This window comes from Botrytis fragariae, assembly GCF_013461495.1.
Source record: "Botrytis fragariae strain BVB16 chromosome Unknown tig00000012, whole genome shotgun sequence".
Classification (NCBI taxonomy): Eukaryota; Fungi; Ascomycota; class Leotiomycetes; order Helotiales; family Sclerotiniaceae; genus Botrytis; species Botrytis fragariae.
The window spans coordinates 3,101,030-3,119,271 of record NW_023500989.1 but is presented as its reverse complement, the minus strand read 5'-3'; the positions used below and the strand labels follow the sequence as shown (position 1 = coordinate 3,119,271).

Here is an 18,242-nt window from a genome sequence, read left to right as displayed (position 1 = left end):
TCAACCTTCCTTCTTCTATCACAACATACATCACTCGTGTTACATAGTATCAAGCTCTTGCTTGTTTGGTAAGCATATGAATAATCTTTGACGTCCCTTTCATCATCTCATCGGCGTCTCTAACTCGGCTTATCCTCTTTCAGACTGACGTTACGCACTTCTCTCTCAAACTCCTCGATCAAACGCTCAAGCAAGACTCCAAATCTCAATTGTGCCTTGCCTGCCGTCTATTAGTATGTCTGATCCATTTTCTAGTCCTTGTTAACCCTCTTCTCACCTCGCTGGCGCCGCTTGTCGAAATCTTCCTCCTCCAGATCGTTTTGAAGACCCTTCTTCTCGATTTACTACACCGAAAGCGCCAGATTATCTCTCTCAGACTCATAAGCTACTCCAGATAGCTTGGAATTACCTCTTATCTATTATTTAGTTCCAGTCAACTCGACTAATCTCGCTTTAGAAATACTTGCTGCGCCATTAGATCCCCTCGGTAATCGAAACTCCCCGTCGTACAACAACTTCCTCACAATTACACCTCTAAACAAATACCTTTTCAAGTATGAACAATAACGTCAATAACTGGCAATGGGGCCAGCACGCTGCTCCTGCTCCTTTTGGCGCCTTCTCTGCTAGTCCAAATCGTGGCCAGCATGGTGCTAACTTCGACCGAAACGCTGTAATCGGACCTTATCGTTCGTACAATCTTGTCGTTCGGGATTATCTCGTTGGCAACTTGTCCACATCACACTCACCTCCTGTTTACAGAGGAACTCCCTATGAACATAGGGCTACCTCTTCCAACCTGATCGGGGTAGCTAGCGGTCTAACTGTCTATCCTGCTCTTGATACCGTTGCTGCTAACGCAACTAATACTAATGAAGCTGTGCGAGCACTAAGCCGTCTGCGTCTTGATGCGGCTAACCGTCATCAAGGTCCTACTTGGGAGTAAGCATCACCTTTTTCTTTACTATATCTACCCTTACTATTTATAATATTGATGCTGACTACTATAAAACAGAGACGCGCCAATGGATATGATCACTATCTATATCAAGGGAGAGGATGGTTCAATAGACGGTCCTCCTTTTAACCTCCACAAGTCCTTCTTCACACACCTCTCACCATACTTCGACGCTGTCTTCAACTCTACTTTTGCCGAATCTGCCACGCAGACTCTCCACTTCGCTGAGTCTAATCGAGAGATCTTTGCTATGCTTATCGACTGGGTATACAAGAAGCAGCTAAGCACTCTTGCCGCCTTTGAGCTAGATGATCGCAAGAATCTTCCTGTCGGTATTGGCTTAAGCACCCTTCAGGGAAGCGACCTTGACAATTACATCAGCAAATCGCAAGATACCGCCTTCAAACACACCACCAAGCTTATCGATCTCTGGTTCCTTGCCGACAAGGTCTTAATACCGGAGCTACAAAATGCTGCTATCCAGGCTATTGAGCTTCTCCGCTTCTTCACTCCATTGCAGGGAGTTCCTGCAGAGATCTCGCGTGCCGTCTACGATAAGACACCAAAAGATTCTCCACTTCGCAAGTACCTTGCGTATACTACACTCCGTCGACTACATCCTCAGTCTGAAGACAAGGGCGAGGACTTCCACCCTGACATGCTTGTGGATATCTTTGATATCGTCAAGGTAGCTGGATCTGATGCGAAGTTACGTCATTACGGTTTATCCGAGAAGGCTATGGAGTCGTTCTTGGTGGAAGTAAAGGGGGGAAGCCACCTAAAGGCTAATCCTAACACCGTTGCGCCTCTTGCTGACGACATTTGGGTTAGTTTGTGGGAGGTTAGAAGAAATGCTTTGAAGTTCTAGACAGATTTCAAGCAGATTGGGGCAATTTTGGGAGTAATTTTGGTACATTTGGATTCTTTTAGAGGTACCTTTATTGGAAGAGAAATAGATAAATTAGATAATAGCTTGCCCAACACTAATCCACACCTTTTTGACCGCTGCAAGCTAGTACTATAATGCATTGAAATGAGGGCGATAAGCTATTCTTTGATAATTATTTTATGGAATTAGATCATGGTGATAGAGTGGACTGAATGAATTAGACTCACTTACAATGATTATTCAACCCATCACCGATGTGAAATGTACACCTCTGGGAAATTTAGACATAACTTAGCACCAAAATGAGCCAAAATGAGTCAAATTTAAGATGGAACTACGTGACTTGGAGCAATTAATCACCATTTGACTCTAATTGGCTCATTGAATGAAGATATCAGTACTGAACTTGGAGAGATTGGCCTCAAAATGGCTCGAGATGTCCACCAAATGAAGCCGAAATGATGAATATACAGGCTGATTCTGAGTTCAGTTTGAGTAACTTGTTACAAAACTTGTCATTTTTATGGCAAAATACCTTCATTCTGGTGAAGAGTGCACGTGTTTTCAAAGAGATTTTTATCGAAATGACCTATAATTACAGCAGGTCGACGCGTAGGTATAGAGCCTGAAGCCTATAACTGTCAGAGTACGTGCAAAGACTTATATTGTACCATAAGGGTAGAAGAGCTATGGAAGAGAGAGGCCCTACTTATAAGAAGTAGAGCACACTAATGATCAATGCCTGAGGCACGAAGACAACTACTGAGCATGTAGTTGGCGCCGTGACAATAGCTTTAGGCTTACTTGCCATATATTTGGGAATAGTGCCTATACTTACAGGTCTCAAGATGAGCTTTCATCCACCATTTCGGCATCTTTAATTCATCAAAAAGTTTGGACGGGATTGTTATCGAGTGTTCGTACTTAGGACCAAGTTCTCGGTACCAATGTCTGATCTTTCAATTTTGAATCAGTTTGGTGTCTACGATGGAGATTAATGCTTAAAAGTGTCAATATGACACTTTCATGATATGAGATAAAAGTCTCCCAATGCTTGTGATCTGGGACTATACTAGAGAGCCCTTGTCTGCTTCTCTCAACATGAGTATCTTCAAGTCTTTGTATGATAACAGACGGTTTGGGCATGCCATTATAGCATTCCAAGAATATAAAACACATTTTCTTTAATATTTACCACTGACTGTTTATCCTACGACTATTGCCAAATCTTTAGGAGATAATATCTTGATTCGTCAAGTTAAATTCAAAATTTGCACTAGCCGGCGATAGGAGTTTTAGTCTCTTGTGGAAGACACGTTCAATTGTTTACTATTCAGCCAAGCAACAAGAGATTACTAGTTAGTCATTATATTTAACATTTGTCGTATATACATTGAATACTCCTGATATTCTAGGTTTACATCTCACGCTCATTAGACTAACCCGCGCTTAAGTAAAGAAAAGATGGAGTCCATTTGGTTATATACTATAGAATAATAGCGGATATATGATTAGTATTGAGATAGAATTCATATGATTGATAAAATAGTGGTAGAAATATCAGTCGAGAGTCGCTCAGATAATTGCGATTCGCGTATGTGTTAGCGTACTATTATTTCGTCTTTAACACGAAGATAGTCCCTTAATTAGATCACATCACATCATTTAGTCCGTGAATTTTAACAAATTCGACGCGATTTGGATAAATTTCTGAGGAAAACTGATATTTGAGATCACAGTTGACTACAACTTATGATGAGTATAGTTCAGAAGTATCAGTTGAGGTCGAAGACTTCCGAAATTGTAAGTTTATAATCGCAGCAATATAAGACGAGAGTTCCTTTGATGTAGAGGACTTTAACAGACAATGAATTGTTATAATAAAATGGTTGGTCATGACCATATAGATATACAATCCCTAATTATGTATTCTATGATCTTTTTCTCGCAATTTTGGAATCTTCGTATGATAGTAAGCTCATCGGTTGTAACAGTAAAGGACAATTCTATACTCGCACTTGATTAATCCAAGTAACAGTATTCAGATGGCACAATCAAAGTCATACAAATCTGAAATTTTCTCTTTGTCATTTTGAGGAGTTCAAAGAAAGGTCAAGCCAGTAGTCAAGACTCGTAATATGTCTAAGAGAATACTATCTGACATTTTAAAGGAAAGTAATCATGATGTGAAAACAGGGAATGAAAGTACATCCGTTTGTTTGCCGTTCTCATGAGGAAAATAATAACAATATTCAGATGTGATTGCCAGCTGCAATAAATAGTCTTTTCTGACGACTTAAGCACCGAGCACTCTAAGATTACAGTTTATATAGACGTCTGGAGTTCTAATACCCTGAGGAACTAGCTAAGAGCAACTCAACTGCTTGGAGAATAGATTTTGTTGAAGTAACTACTATAAGAAGATAGACAGGATAATAAATCACATATCAAGGCCTGACTTGAACATAGTTCAATAGCCAAATTTACGATTTTCATCAAGTCAATGATTTACTCGATAGAATTGAAGGTCAAGGATAATTTTGAGATGACAATGAAAATGAACTCGGACTGCATTTGTCGTATAATTTTCTAATGCCAATACATTTACGACACCTACTTTTGATTTGAACAGAGACCTTGATACCGCTCTGAGATCCCTTAAACAATTTAACAAGTGTTCCTTGAAGTTTCGTATGATACACAAGAAGAATCTCAAGTCGCATTCACGCCAACAATACCCTTGTTCAAGATAGCAGGCAGAATTTCACTTCGAGCCTGAAGATATCAGTGGAATCAGAGATTGACCGCTTGATTTAGCTTGCGTTTTGTCTAGTGCACTTGCGTAGACACTGGAAATTTTGAGATTTGTTGGGAAAAATCCATTTTCTAAGCATCTTCCTTGACGCGTTTGGCCCTTAAAACAGTGGGATTTGTCTGTGAACTAAGGATTTTGGTCGAGGTTTTCAATACATGCAAGTTTGGTAGAAATAGAGTGAATATGCTAATGTGTTCAACTCGAAAATAAAACGCGCATAGTCTCAAGCAGTGATAGCTGTGAATTATTTACCTAGCAAAGGCAGCAGTATCACAAAGAAAGTGAGATTTTACGGTGCAGGCTTCCGCTTTCTTCTAGAAGAAGGATAATTGTATATTGCCGCCAGTTTCCTATGGCAGATGTCAATTAAGTCTACTGAATATTTTCATTGAATGCCACTGCACGAAGCAGAATGAAATCTACCGTGGTTCTTGCCTTAGACAATTCATATCGTGGTCTCCCTAGCCTACCTAAGAATGCACAAATGTGGACAATTGTCATAAATTCCCTGAACTATGGGTACGCTTAAAACTTTGCCGTCACTGGCTCCAAAGAGATCATTTATTCCAGATCTGAACATGCGGAGTTAAGAGCTGCTCTGGCGTTGACAAGACTTGGTTCATACACGAACTCAATGGAGGTCGATGGACGTGTCACATTCATTGCCGATTCACTTTGCGTGACGCTTCGAAGATTCATCCTTGGCGAAAGCCGTAGGATGCAGGGTGCGACCATACCCGTTCATATCGCAATCAAGTTTGGCGATAGCCCATTCTTCGATATGAAAACCGCTTTCGATGTTGAAGTCGAGAACGTTCCTCTATTCTTGCGCCCAGGACCTTCCACAAATCAGTCGTTACATGACTTTATTGATATGGCGACATCTTCCTTGAATATTGCAATGCCCTCCTCCAAGTCTCTTCTTAGAACGGAGCCCATTGATGAAGACTCCGACCTCTCCAATGATAGGGTTGGACCCAGATCTCTTTCTACCATTTCCCTTGATAAAGAAGCATACCATTCAGTATCCTCTGATTCCCCACTTTTTGACGCCTGTGCTACGGCTAATTCACGTTGCGATGTAAGATATGGTATTGGAAAAGATGATACAATTGTCCAAGCACTCTTACATGCGGGCAGAGGAGGAAGTGCGGTTTCAACAGCACTCGTAATTGCTCACGATGCGTCAAAAGAGATCTGTACGTCTTTGCGGGAGAAAGAGATCCTCGTGACATTGCTTGGACATCGCGTTACAGACAACGACCCTCAGATGGAACTTGGAGGGTTCAGGTATTCCAGTACTGGAAAATACGAATTCGACGAGCATTATGATGTGGCCTATATTGACATACCAAGCTCGAAGGAGTTGACGGTAGACACGCATCAGAAGTGCAAGTTAGCCGCCTATTTGCGCGATTCTGGCAGGGTCAAAGGATCAATCATGATATCAGTGGGTTCCATGCCCGCCGAAAAGGACAAGTGTGACATCCTAAATATCTATGGTCATACCGGAACTAGTACAGATACTATATTTCGTCTTCGGAGCAGCTTTGATGACTCTCTCTATAGTGAGGAACCTTTCAAATGTTTGATAATGGGCACTATCGACGTTGCGAAGGGTGAAATCTTGAGACGATTTACTTTGCCTTGCCATCCTATCTTTACAAGCTTTCTGGACGAGCTCACTCCTGGTTTGTTTTTCTGCGAGGAAAATCAATGGAATCATGTGTTACTGGGTCAATCATACCTTCTCGCTAATGGCCTTTGGTCTTCATTTGAGCATGTGTTACTTGCAGAAAATCCCTTGCAGTGTTATGCTGCTCTTAAAATCGACACTCCATCTCAATTTTCCACTAGTTTGGAACAATATTTCATGTCTACCTCGGTAGATCATATCGATGTTTCACCATCATTATTCTTTTCCCACAAACCTCGCTTCATTGAAATGATGAGCGCACGATAGGACGAATTGAAGGTGTTTTGTCACGATACTACCACTGATGCGCCCGAAACGATAACCTCCCTATTATTCAGCCCTGCGGCAACTACCCTACTGCAAAGCCTGATGGGTTTTCGGAACTCTTTAAACGAGTTTGATCCTTACGATGAAAAGAGAGGTTATCATAGAGTGGTTCCCTTTGAGGCCATGGCAATACTTTACTCTATTCCGTTTTTTTATCATTCACATGTACATGTACGCTCGCCAAAAATTCATTGGTAACTCTACCAGCGTCTGGGAGCTTCAGAATTCCTTTGTAGGCTAACAGCATTTGGAACGTGGGAAGAAAAGCGATTGTACATGACACTGAAGTTCGGGAAGCTTCTCCACGGAACAGCTGATGAAGAGGAAATATGAAAAGGACAACAAGATTATCGAGGATTCCGATATTCGTTACCTGTATAGTTAAAACTCTGAAGGGAGAAAGAAAGGGAACGGGACGAATAGCGGACGAGAACTGTGCTTGTACTTGAATAGTGATGGTGCTACATAATGTATTACCAACACAAGGCACGACTTGGAGGCGCCTTGCTGAATCAACAGTATCATTAATCGTCTGTTTTATTCTATACCTATTGCTTACCTAGGTGCAGTACAGTACAGTACATACAATACAATACGGCCTGTCGATATACTTACTGTCATCTCAAGGAGAAGCAAGATTCTAGTCGAACTCAATATGTGAGACAAGTTGTTTCCTGGCATTCCAAACATGCTCCTCCACTTAAAGCTTCTTTTCTTGCGACTTAATTCCCACTACGACAGGCATTGAAGTGAACATCGATGGCCATTCCAAATCCACCAGATCTTGCTTGCCATTGCGACAGTATCGCAGCCAAATTGACCAGGTGATATTATTGTACGCAGCTATTCCTGTCAAAATATGCCTGTGTACCTACATTAGCTTTCTCTTCCCGGATATTGAAACTAATAAAAATTAAAAGACTCACCACCATCCATGGCCCTCCAGGAGAATACCCCACGGTAATCCCACTTCTCTTCTCCATCTTCTAATCGTCCCACAATAAATGTTGTCCAAATTCCATATGAAAAATGCGAGAGCTACATAAGTTAATCCTATAAAATTCAACTTCCACATCTGGCCCAAGATTTTGCTATCTCTCTCGTCTCTTCTTTTTTGCTCCATTGTAGTGACCTTTTCGTCTTTAACGCGACGCTTTGGATTAAGTATATGTACCATTATCCACATACTTCGGAATACCACAATGGCGGTGAGCAGTGCAAACATGTTTTGATGAAAGACTGGGTCTTGAAGGTAATGATAGTATAGAGTAATAAATATCGCAAGCGCAGAAATCGAGAAAGCGAGCACGAAACGCGACAAAGGGGATTTCTGGTGTGCAAAAACGGAGTAGGCTAGGATGCACTCTAGATAAATCATGGCCAGTTCGTCCACAAGTTGCATGGGGTCTAGAAGCTGTTAACTTCTTCCGTTTATTTTAGGAAGGAAAAGAAGGATATTGACGAACAAATCAACGTAGAATGGAATAGCATGCTTCCGACTCCAATAACCAGATAACTGAGGAAGGCAACAAGGAAGACGCGGTCATGGCCATATCTAATACAGCTAGAAATTCCCTTCCAAGCCAAAATCACAAACATCAAATTGGTAATCGTATTCACAATCTCAGCCGAATAGATTGTAGCATAGTAGTCCTGAACGGGATGTTAGTAGTGAGTAGGGAAATTAGAGAGAATGAAAGGCATCACGTGCTTCTTCACACCAATTGATGGTTGAGGTTACGGGGCCCCAGTATCCTGGGCCAGAGGAAGGGTAGGGCGTCGATGGTAGCATGTTGAAAATGCTTGTTTGGCGTTAAAATGATGCCGTTGTTGTTCCCTGAGGTTATAGATAGGTCTATAAAGATTCCAGGAAGATAGGAGAATTATGATAGTTCGACGGATTGAAAGATTAGTAATATGGCATCATGAGAAACAAGATTTCTTTTAGTCCTTTCTCATCAATAACACCAATGCAGAATGCGGACCAGAAAATAGATATTCACTTTGCAATCTACGACATGTGGCCTTTCGACAAGTGAAAATTTCACCGTCGAGCATAAGATTTGTGGTAAATCACATGATGTTGTGCAGGATAAATAGTTGACTTTGCCGAACCTCGGATGAGAGGTTCCGTGCTTCATCACCTTTCATACTATGCAGGACATTTACCTTTTTCACTCCCCCCTTTTCTACCGGATTCAAAAAGGTCTTTGCCTCTCTCCAAATGCAGTTAAATCGTCTGATTTCTTTTGCAGTCTCATCTTTTCTAGTTCTTCCATTTAGTCATTCTAGATGCGACGGTGTTTCAACCCCAGGATAATGAATGGCAAGGTACAGAGATTGAAGTGTCCACCCAGAGATCCACTTTCATCTACGGAACCAGCTACGATTGAACGTTTCGAAACATTTTAATGGGATCGCTCGTGGTGACGCGTGCTGTCCACGCTATCATTAGATATGGAAATGATGGACGGCGACGACGATAAGGTGATGCGCACATGGCTTGAAGCGCGTTTGTTAGAAGATCTAAGGGGCAAAAATATATAATTGAGGGGAAGAGCTTGTCTTTAGTTTTTCTGTCTGTGGTCTGTATTTCGCGTGTTGGAGCTTTCCGAGGAATTGTAATATTTTTAATTGCTGGGCAAGATTTATTCGACATATTGGCGATCAATGCGTACAGTTGATAAATAGAGACACCCAGAATTCAGGCTGTGAGCTCAATACATCGCCATCATGAACAATGAAGGAACAATTGCACTTATTCCTCATCCCAGTGATGACCCACGAGATCCATTGGTAGATACTTCCCCCTACTATTCAACAAATCACGATGTTAACAATTACTAGAATTGGCCCATGAGGAGGAAAGTGCCCATCGTTGCTGCCTTATGTCTCGCGACCTTCGCCGGTTGTGCGGGTGGCCTTGCTGGTCAGTTAATCCCAGCACCACAAGCAAAATTGTATGGTGTTGAGATTACGAAGATGGCTTATCAGGTACGCAGACATGTTCCAGCAAGATCTTCGTACAGTTGAAGTTTAATTGACACAAAGCGAACTTAGACATCTTGTTCCAATGCTGGCATGATAGCAGGATCTTTGATCCTCTTTCCATTATCTCACAAATTCGGTCGTTCATCAGTAATCTTCTGGTCTACCGTTGGAGTATTCATCACCCAAGTATGGGCAGCATGCATGACAGATTCCACGCAGTACGCCCCATTCCTTGCTTCCAGAGTAATGGCTGGATTCTTTGGAACCATAGCTGGTATACTCGGCCCTCGTATACTTTTTGATCTCTTCTTCTTGCATCAGAGAGGCCGTGTCTTCACCTACTTTTATTGGGCTTTCGATTTCGGCACAGTGGCTGGTCCAACGCTGTCGGCATTCATATCAACAGCTGGGAAGGGATCATGGACCTATGCATTTTGGTGGACAGCAGCGTTGGCAGCTTTAGCAGCAATAATGGTATTTTTGTTCGTGCATGAGACTTCCTGGGACCGATCGGAGGGGGCAGATAATTCAGCAATCGCAACGCCTGATGGATTCATTGCGAGTAAACTTGCGACATTTCTCCCTGGGACAAAAGTCACAAAGCAGGCCAATTTGAAACAGGTCTTGGGGGCTGCAGCCAATCCATTTTTGATCATGGCTAATCCGTCAATGATATTACTGGCAATGTTTACGCTGATTAGTTTTGGTTTCTATGTTGCTATGAATGCAATTACTCCGGTTTGGTTACAGAAGGGCGTGAAAGAGGGAGGTTACGGATTCACCTCCAAGGAAAATGCTCTATGTATGTACCTCCACTTCCCGAGTTTGAATAAAAGGTCATCTAACAATCACCAGTTTCTCTCGGTCACTGGGCAGGAATAATAATAGCCTTGATCTACGGCCACTTTGTCAGTGATCGTCTCCCTCTCTGGATTTGTTCTCGAAATCGCGGTCTTTGGAAGCCCGAATATCGTCTATACGCTCTCATTCTCCCTGCCTTGATTTTCAATCCGATTGGTCTTGGTCTCTTCGGCGCAACTCTCCAAAATCATTGGAGCTGGGGAGTTCTCATCTGGGCACAAATAATGGTGACATTCGGATCTCTATCTATCACCCCGATTACCGCAAACTATGCGTGTGAACTCTTTACGAAAGCTCCTGCTGAGACAGCTATTGTGATGAATAATTATAGAGTTGCATTTGGATTGTCGGTATCGTTTTATATTACGCCTTGGGTTGAGGAGTTAGGGTTTAGATGGACATATGGAATGATGGCATTCTTGCAAGTAGCGAGCTTTATATTTGTGGTGATACTCATGTGGAAGGGACATGAGATTAGAGAGTGGAAAGTTGGAGGTTTGAGTAGTGATGAGGAGGGCCAATGTGTTATGGATAAGGGAGAGAGTATAAGTGAGCGTAGCGTGGGTAGTGAACATCAGTATGTCGAGGGTGAAAAAGGGAGTCATCACGTCTGATTGTATACAATAATGTTTAATCAGTGTCAAATAGTTTTCGGAATGTATTCCAACAATAAAGATTTATCAAATCTACAAATTAGTTAAAACATCCAGATCATTTAAGATACTGAATTTGATTAGAATGTAAAACTATTTTCAGATTTCTAATTGCTTTTAAATATTCAAAATCTTATATTGTTGGACTATAGTTCAACAATTAAGGTTTACCAAATCTCCAAATCTATTAGAACATTCAAATCATTTAGAATATTAAATTTAATTAAAAAATTAAACTCCTGTCAAATTTCCAATTGCTTTTGGACATTCAAACCCTAATATTATTGGACTGCAGTCCGGACTATGAAACACCCTGCTCGGAGTCTTGACTGTTTAGAAGTTAACATCGTGTGAAAATAAAACTAACATTCAGTTATAAAGTACAAGTAAATGATAAAAGAAGAACAGCCACAAAAAGAAACAGACAGGAACGCCAGAAGCACCTAATCATGCAACATATCCATCATCAACCCAAATCCACGAAATCCCTCCACCCCCTAATCCATTCCCACCGATTCGGCAATCCCCAAGTCCTCTTTTGATTCGTGCTACTAGAACTCTCACTCTCACTACTAGCCGAAGTTTCACTCGTACTTTCCGAAAGACTCACACTTCCATCCACATCGTCCGCAATTTCCTCCACATTCCCAGTAACAGCCACACATTGCTCAACAGGGATTCTAATCCCCTTGGTCAACAATGCCGTTCCCGCAGATGGCAACTCGTCGTTTCCTCTCGACGCAGGAACACGTCCTACATACGCATTGAAATTATAGTTTCCACAAGCACAAATCTCTGTCACATTCCTGGGGCTCGTTTCCTGGACCACTATTTTTCCTTTCCTCCAGAGTCCGAAGATTTGCCTTCCTACTCCCATAGGCACGGTAAAGGCATTTACACCTTGCACTGCGTTGAATTGGAACGCGCCGCTTCCGGAGACTACGGTCACGTTGCCAGGAGATTTGAGGAAGGCGGTTACGAAAATACTGTCGGTTTCGGTTTCCCAACCATTGGGTTTTCCGTTGAAGTAATCTCCGGATGAGTTGGATGCAGCGAGCATAGTCGTATCGGTGGCATCGCAGTTGAGAGAGAGAGGATTGGGACGGTACCAGTAGACTATGAGGTCGCGTTTGATATGTTTAGAGGGGGAGGTAGCGCCGGCGTGAAAAGCACGGATGAATGGGGTAGCAAGGGTGAGCCATGCTCCATGAGGCCTGGACTTGTTAGCCATAAAATTCAACAGAAAAAAAATTGCAGTTGTGGAAAAAAAATCTTACATATCATTCGTCCATTTTGAATTTCCATCATCAGTATGTGGTGCAGACAACGGTCCCACGTAATGGCTTTCCCCTACTCCAAATCAGTATCCCAATTCTTCGATAATAGCAGAGCAACTGACCATAATCATTCCAACTAACAATTTCCACAAACCTTGCTCCCAGCCCCAACAAATCTTGCCATCTCTGAACCCACTGTCCCTCCGCTGGAAACACCCAATTCTTACTATACGACACCTCAGGTCCATAATGCGTAAAGAACCACGGGCTCACAGGCGCAATATAATCTTTCCCTGCCAACGCATTCATATACGCCAAATCACCATCACGGACTGTGAGATTCGAAGAAGAAGAGGGCGCTTTATTAGCACCATTATTAGGCCAACCCATCCAATTAAAGGCCGCATCCAGCTCCTTGAAATTAGACGACCCGGGGCTAAAGTTCGGCGCGAAAAAAATAGGAACACCAGCTTTTGCACGCACATCTGCGACATTGAGCGCATCTCCAATGAAAGTCGAAACAAAGACTTTGTTATCAACAGACAATTGTGCAGTCTGATCAGCATATTTTGCTATTTTTGCCCCTACTGATGATGAATCTGCCGGGTCCCATGAATTGAAATCGAAAGACAAAAAGACTTTCATACGATTTGTAGCTGCGGATGCATAGGCGTAGTCGAGCTGTGTATCTGTGAATGCGTCGGCGCCGATATTTAGTGCAAATGCGTCGATTCCGGCACGACGGGCGAGCTGCATATCTTTGTCGTAATCGCCGGGGCTGGCTCGGTTGCTTACAATGCCGACCTAGGGGCTTTGATTACTTTTCATTTTCATTCGCTAGAGAAGAGTGCATACCATGAAATGTGCAAAAACATAGCGACTGGGAGAAGTCTGATGGTTTGAATCCCTCGATGAGGGATCAGCAGTGATGAGTTGAATAGAGTTAAGTAGTGTGAGAAGCCATGGAATGGTCTTCAGGAAGAAAGTGTTTGTCTGCATAGTGAGGTTCATTGACCGAGTTACTGTACAACCTTGAGAACGAGAAACTGGCACTATATTCTGGAATGGAGCAGTAGGTATACCTCGAAGGATGCAGTTACTATATCCGCATGATGAAGCTTCATAGCGATACATGGAGGGATATGAATTACTGAAATCACGAACAAAGGAACAAACACGTATGGTCTAGTAACTCGCCATCCCTTTGATTTTGGAAGAGAAATGGAATTTTAATTTCTTTGTCTACTGTGGATAGCCTGTAATTCTTTCGGAAACATTTTGGCGTTTCTCTAGCACACACATCATCTGAAGCTGTTAGAATCTCTAAATAAATTGCAGTTTTCCCGTCGATATAACTCTGTACATTGAGCTTGCAATGCGCCTCCCACTCTCACTCCACTCATCAACAGCGAGGCTCAAGCCCTTTATATTGACAGCCAGCAGAGTCATGTTGTGGAAGCCATAATCAATTCCACTGTTTTGACAGGCTTAATTTAATAAATACCACAAGCATAGGAATCGCAAGGACAAGATTGATGAAATTAATGATACAGGTAGCACCTGGAGATATGAAAGGCGATAGACTAGCATTGATTGCTTATGAGAGGGTTTTGGTTGCTCAAGAGTTTGTATGGGTAGTTTTCGCTGATACAACGAGGAGGAAAATTGAGAAGAAAAAAGAGAGGCAGGGCAGGTTGTTAAGTCCCAGCTGTGAGAGAAATGTAACTGGTAAATGACTCATTTAGCATTTTTGGTTATCTATCCGGTATCCAAGTCTTTATATCCATATTAATTTCCGTATCACAAATGCTTATATCCCAACCTTTTCAAATGCAAATGCGAATTCCTTCTCTTCACACTTCACTTGAAACTCTTCCTTGACTCCCGGTCCACAAGCCGCCGATCCAACACCTGCAGACTCAGCATCTAACCTCCATAATACTTCATTTTCCTTCACCAAGTCCCTTGGATGTCTGGCTTTTTGCAATGTAGTAGGGGAATATCTTGTAGCTGCCCATTGAAACGTGGAGTTTCCAGATGAACTTGCCCTAACTCCCACTCCGGAGGAATCTGTCATATGTACCCATCTAGTCTTCATACGGTTACCGTTTTCTTGCGGTACATCGTAAGGAGTATGTAGCGCATCCACATCAGCAGAATATATACCGAGCTTCTGTGAAGAGCATTTATCCGCGTACGATTCTCCTGGTCCAATACCGAACCATTCTGCATTGTCGAGATCATCGCGGAGTTTAATGTCCAAGCCAACTCTAGGCAGGTTTAATGGCATTGATCCAGTAGGTTTGAGGTTGACTTTGATCTGCAAAGAGCCAGTTGCTGAGACCTGATATGTGGTAGTAGCCTCGAAGCCCCAGTTCAATATTGGAGGTGAAATGAATGTTACAGCGGTGAGGGTAACTAGATCGTCATCGGTCTTCACATCAAAAGATCGAAGCTGCGACGTCAACGCATCCAACCCATATCGTTTATAGTAAGGAAAATCATAAGGCATATCATTGTCTGTCGGAGCTCTCCAAAAGCCTGGTGTAATTGATGAGATTAGTATCTCGGTTGACTTCAAGGTCGTTGGACTGGTAAAATTCCATTGAGACAAACTACCCCGAGCTGCATCAAATGCAAATAGGAAGTTTGAGCCTGTAATTCTGTACTCCGTCCTAGATGAGACAACGTCGAGATGAGAAGTGTTTGTAGGGGATACTCGGGAGATCAAATCTGCATTAGGCTTCGAGATCTGCTCTTGCATCCATGCAAGCTCATGACCAGCATCAGCCCAAGCAGTCGAAAACTTTTGTTGAAAGGTGACTGTAATCCATAGCTCGCCCGATCCATTTCTAGAAGGGGTAGATGGTAATTCTATTGAAGAGGACTTTCCTGGGAGAATACTTGGAAGTGCCAAATCACCCGATTTTACAATCTTCCGGCTTTGAAAGGTTAGCAAATCTAATTCTTCGAAGTATGATAAACATTCACAAACCTTTTTTCGAACGACTCAATCTTGTACGAAGCGACGACATGATCAAGTCCTATGAAATCATATCCATTTGCGATCACGATTTTACCCTCTTCAACCCAAGCACGAATTGGAGCGATGACCTTTTTGAGTTCCGTCAAACCAGGCGTGGGCGTGTGATCACTGTAGCACAGGCCATCCATGACAAAGGTATCATCATTCGGGACATCACCAAAATCGCCTCCGTAGGCATAAAAGCCCTCCTTTCCTGGCTCTGTCTTCCACAGCCCGTGATTTGCCCATTCCCAAACCCAACCGCCTTGGAGTCTTTCGTAATCTCTGAATGCAGCCTGATAATCTTCTAAACCTCCGGGTCCATTTCCCATGGCATGGCCATATTCGCAAAGTACGATAGGCTTATCATAGGAGCCATCAGAAACACCAGTAGTCTCTGCGTGCTTGATAAGAACATCGATGGGTGGATACATGTAAGAAAACATGTCTGCAGACTTTGCATCGGTATCACCTTCATAATGGACCAGTCGGCTAGGGTCCACTTCCTTTGCGTAGTCATACATTGCCTTGTGATTTTTTCCATAGAATGCTTCATTTCCTAAAGACCACAAGATAATCGAAGGATGGTTCTTATCTCGATTCACAAGCTGGGTCATTCGGTCGATATATGCGTCGCGCCAAGTTTCGTTATCGGAGGTAAATTTGGCGGCTTGTGGAAAAGTCAGTTTCTTACGTTCTTCGTACGGTATCGATTCTGGGATATCGGCAGGATATGCTACAGCATCATAAAATCCGTGACACTCTAAGTCTGCTTCATCCATAACCCATAGACCAAGCTCATCACACAGATCATATATTCCTGGGTGTGATGGATAATGCGAGCAGCGTAGTGCATTGATATTATGTTGCTTCATCAACAGTAAATCTTGTTTGATAAAGGATAATGGCACTGCACGTCCGAGATGTGGATGGTGATCATGACGGTTTGCGCCATTGAAGAGAATAGCTTTGCCATTGACTGTTATAAGCCCATTTTTGAGCTCGACGCAACGAAAACCAACGTTTTGGTAAATGGTGTGAGTAACTTCGTTGTTTACATGAACTGAAATCTCAAGCTGATATAAATAAGGTGTCTCGGCTGTCCATTTCTGAGGTTGTGATACCGACAAGCTCAATGAGAGCTTCTTCGCGTCAGATTCAAAAGATTGAGAACCACTCGATATTTCTTCATCGCCATCAGAAGTATCACGCAGCGTCAATTTTACCTCTCCAGAAGATGGAGCAACCAAATCCAAGGCAACTTCCAGAGTCGCGTCATTATATTTTTCATCCAGCTTAGGTGTAACGAAATAGTCGTCGATTCGACCCGTTGTAGGAAATGATAAAAGATTCACATCTCTGAATATACCTGGAATAAAATTGTTAGTCTACGTTCCTCAGTTCTAATGCCCCTCCCACAGAATTCGAACTTACCAGAAAGCCACCATTGATCTTGATCCTCGATATATGACCCATCACACCATTGGTATACACGAACCCAGACTTCGTTTGCGCTTCCCCGGTTCACAAATGTCGAAACATCAAATTCCGCCGCATTTCTGGATCCTTGCGAGTACCCAATGAATTGGCCATTGATCCAGACGTGGAACGCGCTATCTACGCCATCAAATCTCAATCGCAGCTGGGAAGACTTATCCCACGACTTTGGAACGTGGAACGATCTGCGATAAGTTCCTGTAGGGTTTTCGGTCGGGACATGTGGAGGGCAGACGGGAAATGGGAATATTGTATTTGTATATTGAGGTCGACCATGCCCTTGAAGTTGCCAATGCCCCGGAACTGTTATATTCCCCCATTCCACCTCATCATCTGGTAAAGTCTCGATTTGTTTATCTGCAGTTGGTGGCACATTCACATATCCTTCCTTAGTGCCCAATTCTGAGGTTGGTGTATTTGATTGAGCTGGAAGTGGTGCATGTTTGGGTGTTGGGGCATAATGGAAGTCCCATGTGCCATTCAAGAGGAGAGAGGAAGGTGGGATATAGTATGATCTCGCTGGAAGTCGATTTCGTTGGAAGATCTTCTCGTCGCAGATATCCAAGTCGGAAGCCATGATGGTGTCGTAGCTGTAAAGAATACTATAACCCTTGAGAAGTGAATGGTGATGAGTGAGAAAGAAGGTATTGGTCTGTCTATGGCATATATTATACTACAATGGCATTGATATCACGGCTATCGTGACTCAGTGTACATCTTTGCCCAGAGTTGGCATCGAGTGCACCACTCTTGGGCGTGCCAGGAGACCCCTCATTACCCAGAGAGCACAGAGATGCGTAGATTGACAGCTGACGGATGTCGGCCTCGGGGATATATGTTCCGAAAGATTCAATCAAACGAATAATTTCACGATGGGGTAGAAGTTTCATTAGTTTGATAACTTTATTGGATTTCGTAATTTTGGTTGGCTGAAATGAGGGCGATGAGGTGAGGGGTAGATTGAGTGAAGTTTGGGGAAATGTTTAGTTCGGGGAACGCGGAGCCGAAACCCCTGCAGTCAAAATCACCACAAACACGAGACCATACCGTTAATTGATTTTGGCGCACCAACCCACTCTCACCGCGAATTTTGGCTTACATCTCCACTCGAAATCTTGATTCAGGTTGAACTGTTATTGGTCGTTCGATTACTCGCCGCAAAGTTCCCCTGTTTCCCCATGTTATGAATCTGGGGTATCTTCCAGAGCTTCAAGCTTCATGTGGTTGACAACGTCGGGATATAGGCCAAAAAT

The 18,242-nt window shown here is 42.8% G+C and overlaps 6 protein-coding genes across 6 annotated transcripts; 3 read left to right on the top strand and 3 right to left on the bottom strand.

Annotated features, from left to right (window-relative positions):
• Nucleotides 1-556: 556 nt before the first annotated feature.
• On the top strand, nt 557-1,826 carry Bfra_003183 (uncharacterized protein; the record flags this gene model as incomplete). The annotated part of the gene is made up of 2 exons (XM_037333595.1): nt 557-942; nt 1,016-1,826. The coding sequence occupies 2 exons, from the start codon at nt 557-559 to the stop codon at nt 1,824-1,826; spliced, it is 1,197 nt and encodes a 398-aa protein (XP_037195723.1).
• Nucleotides 1,827-5,074: 3,248 nt separating this feature from the next.
• On the top strand, nt 5,075-6,625 carry Bfra_003182 (uncharacterized protein; the record flags this gene model as incomplete). Its single annotated transcript, XM_037333594.1, has 2 exons — nt 5,075-5,181; nt 5,233-6,625. 2 exons carry the CDS (start codon nt 5,075-5,077, stop codon nt 6,623-6,625), a joined length of 1,500 nt encoding a protein of 499 aa, XP_037195722.1.
• Nucleotides 6,626-7,385: 760 nt separating this feature from the next.
• On the bottom strand, nt 7,386-8,477 carry Bfra_003181 (putative alkaline dihydroceramidase ydc1 protein; the record flags this gene model as incomplete). The annotated part of the gene is made up of 4 exons (XM_037333593.1): nt 7,386-7,548; nt 7,612-8,092; nt 8,152-8,338; nt 8,427-8,477. 4 exons carry the CDS (start codon nt 8,475-8,477, stop codon nt 7,386-7,388), a joined length of 882 nt encoding a protein of 293 aa, XP_037195721.1.
• Nucleotides 8,478-9,418: 941 nt separating this feature from the next.
• On the top strand, nt 9,419-11,151 carry Bfra_003180 (putative polyamine transporter protein; the record flags this gene model as incomplete). Its single annotated transcript, XM_037333592.1, has 4 exons — nt 9,419-9,481; nt 9,533-9,679; nt 9,746-10,478; nt 10,532-11,151. 4 exons carry the CDS (start codon nt 9,419-9,421, stop codon nt 11,149-11,151), a joined length of 1,563 nt encoding a protein of 520 aa, XP_037195720.1.
• A 505-nt stretch (nt 11,152-11,656) lies between these two features.
• Nucleotides 11,657-13,478, bottom strand: Bfra_003179 (putative alpha glucanase protein; the record flags this gene model as incomplete). The annotated part of the gene is made up of 4 exons (XM_037333591.1): nt 11,657-12,404; nt 12,468-12,540; nt 12,590-13,271; nt 13,323-13,478. 4 exons carry the CDS (start codon nt 13,476-13,478, stop codon nt 11,657-11,659), a joined length of 1,659 nt encoding a protein of 552 aa, XP_037195719.1.
• A 799-nt stretch (nt 13,479-14,277) lies between these two features.
• Bfra_003178 (putative beta-galactosidase protein) lies at nt 14,278-17,566 on the bottom strand (the record flags this gene model as incomplete). The annotated part of the gene is made up of 3 exons (XM_037333590.1): nt 14,278-15,409; nt 15,463-16,861; nt 16,927-17,566. 3 exons carry the CDS (start codon nt 17,564-17,566, stop codon nt 14,278-14,280), a joined length of 3,171 nt encoding a protein of 1,056 aa, XP_037195718.1.
• Nucleotides 17,567-18,242: the final 676 nt, after the last annotated feature.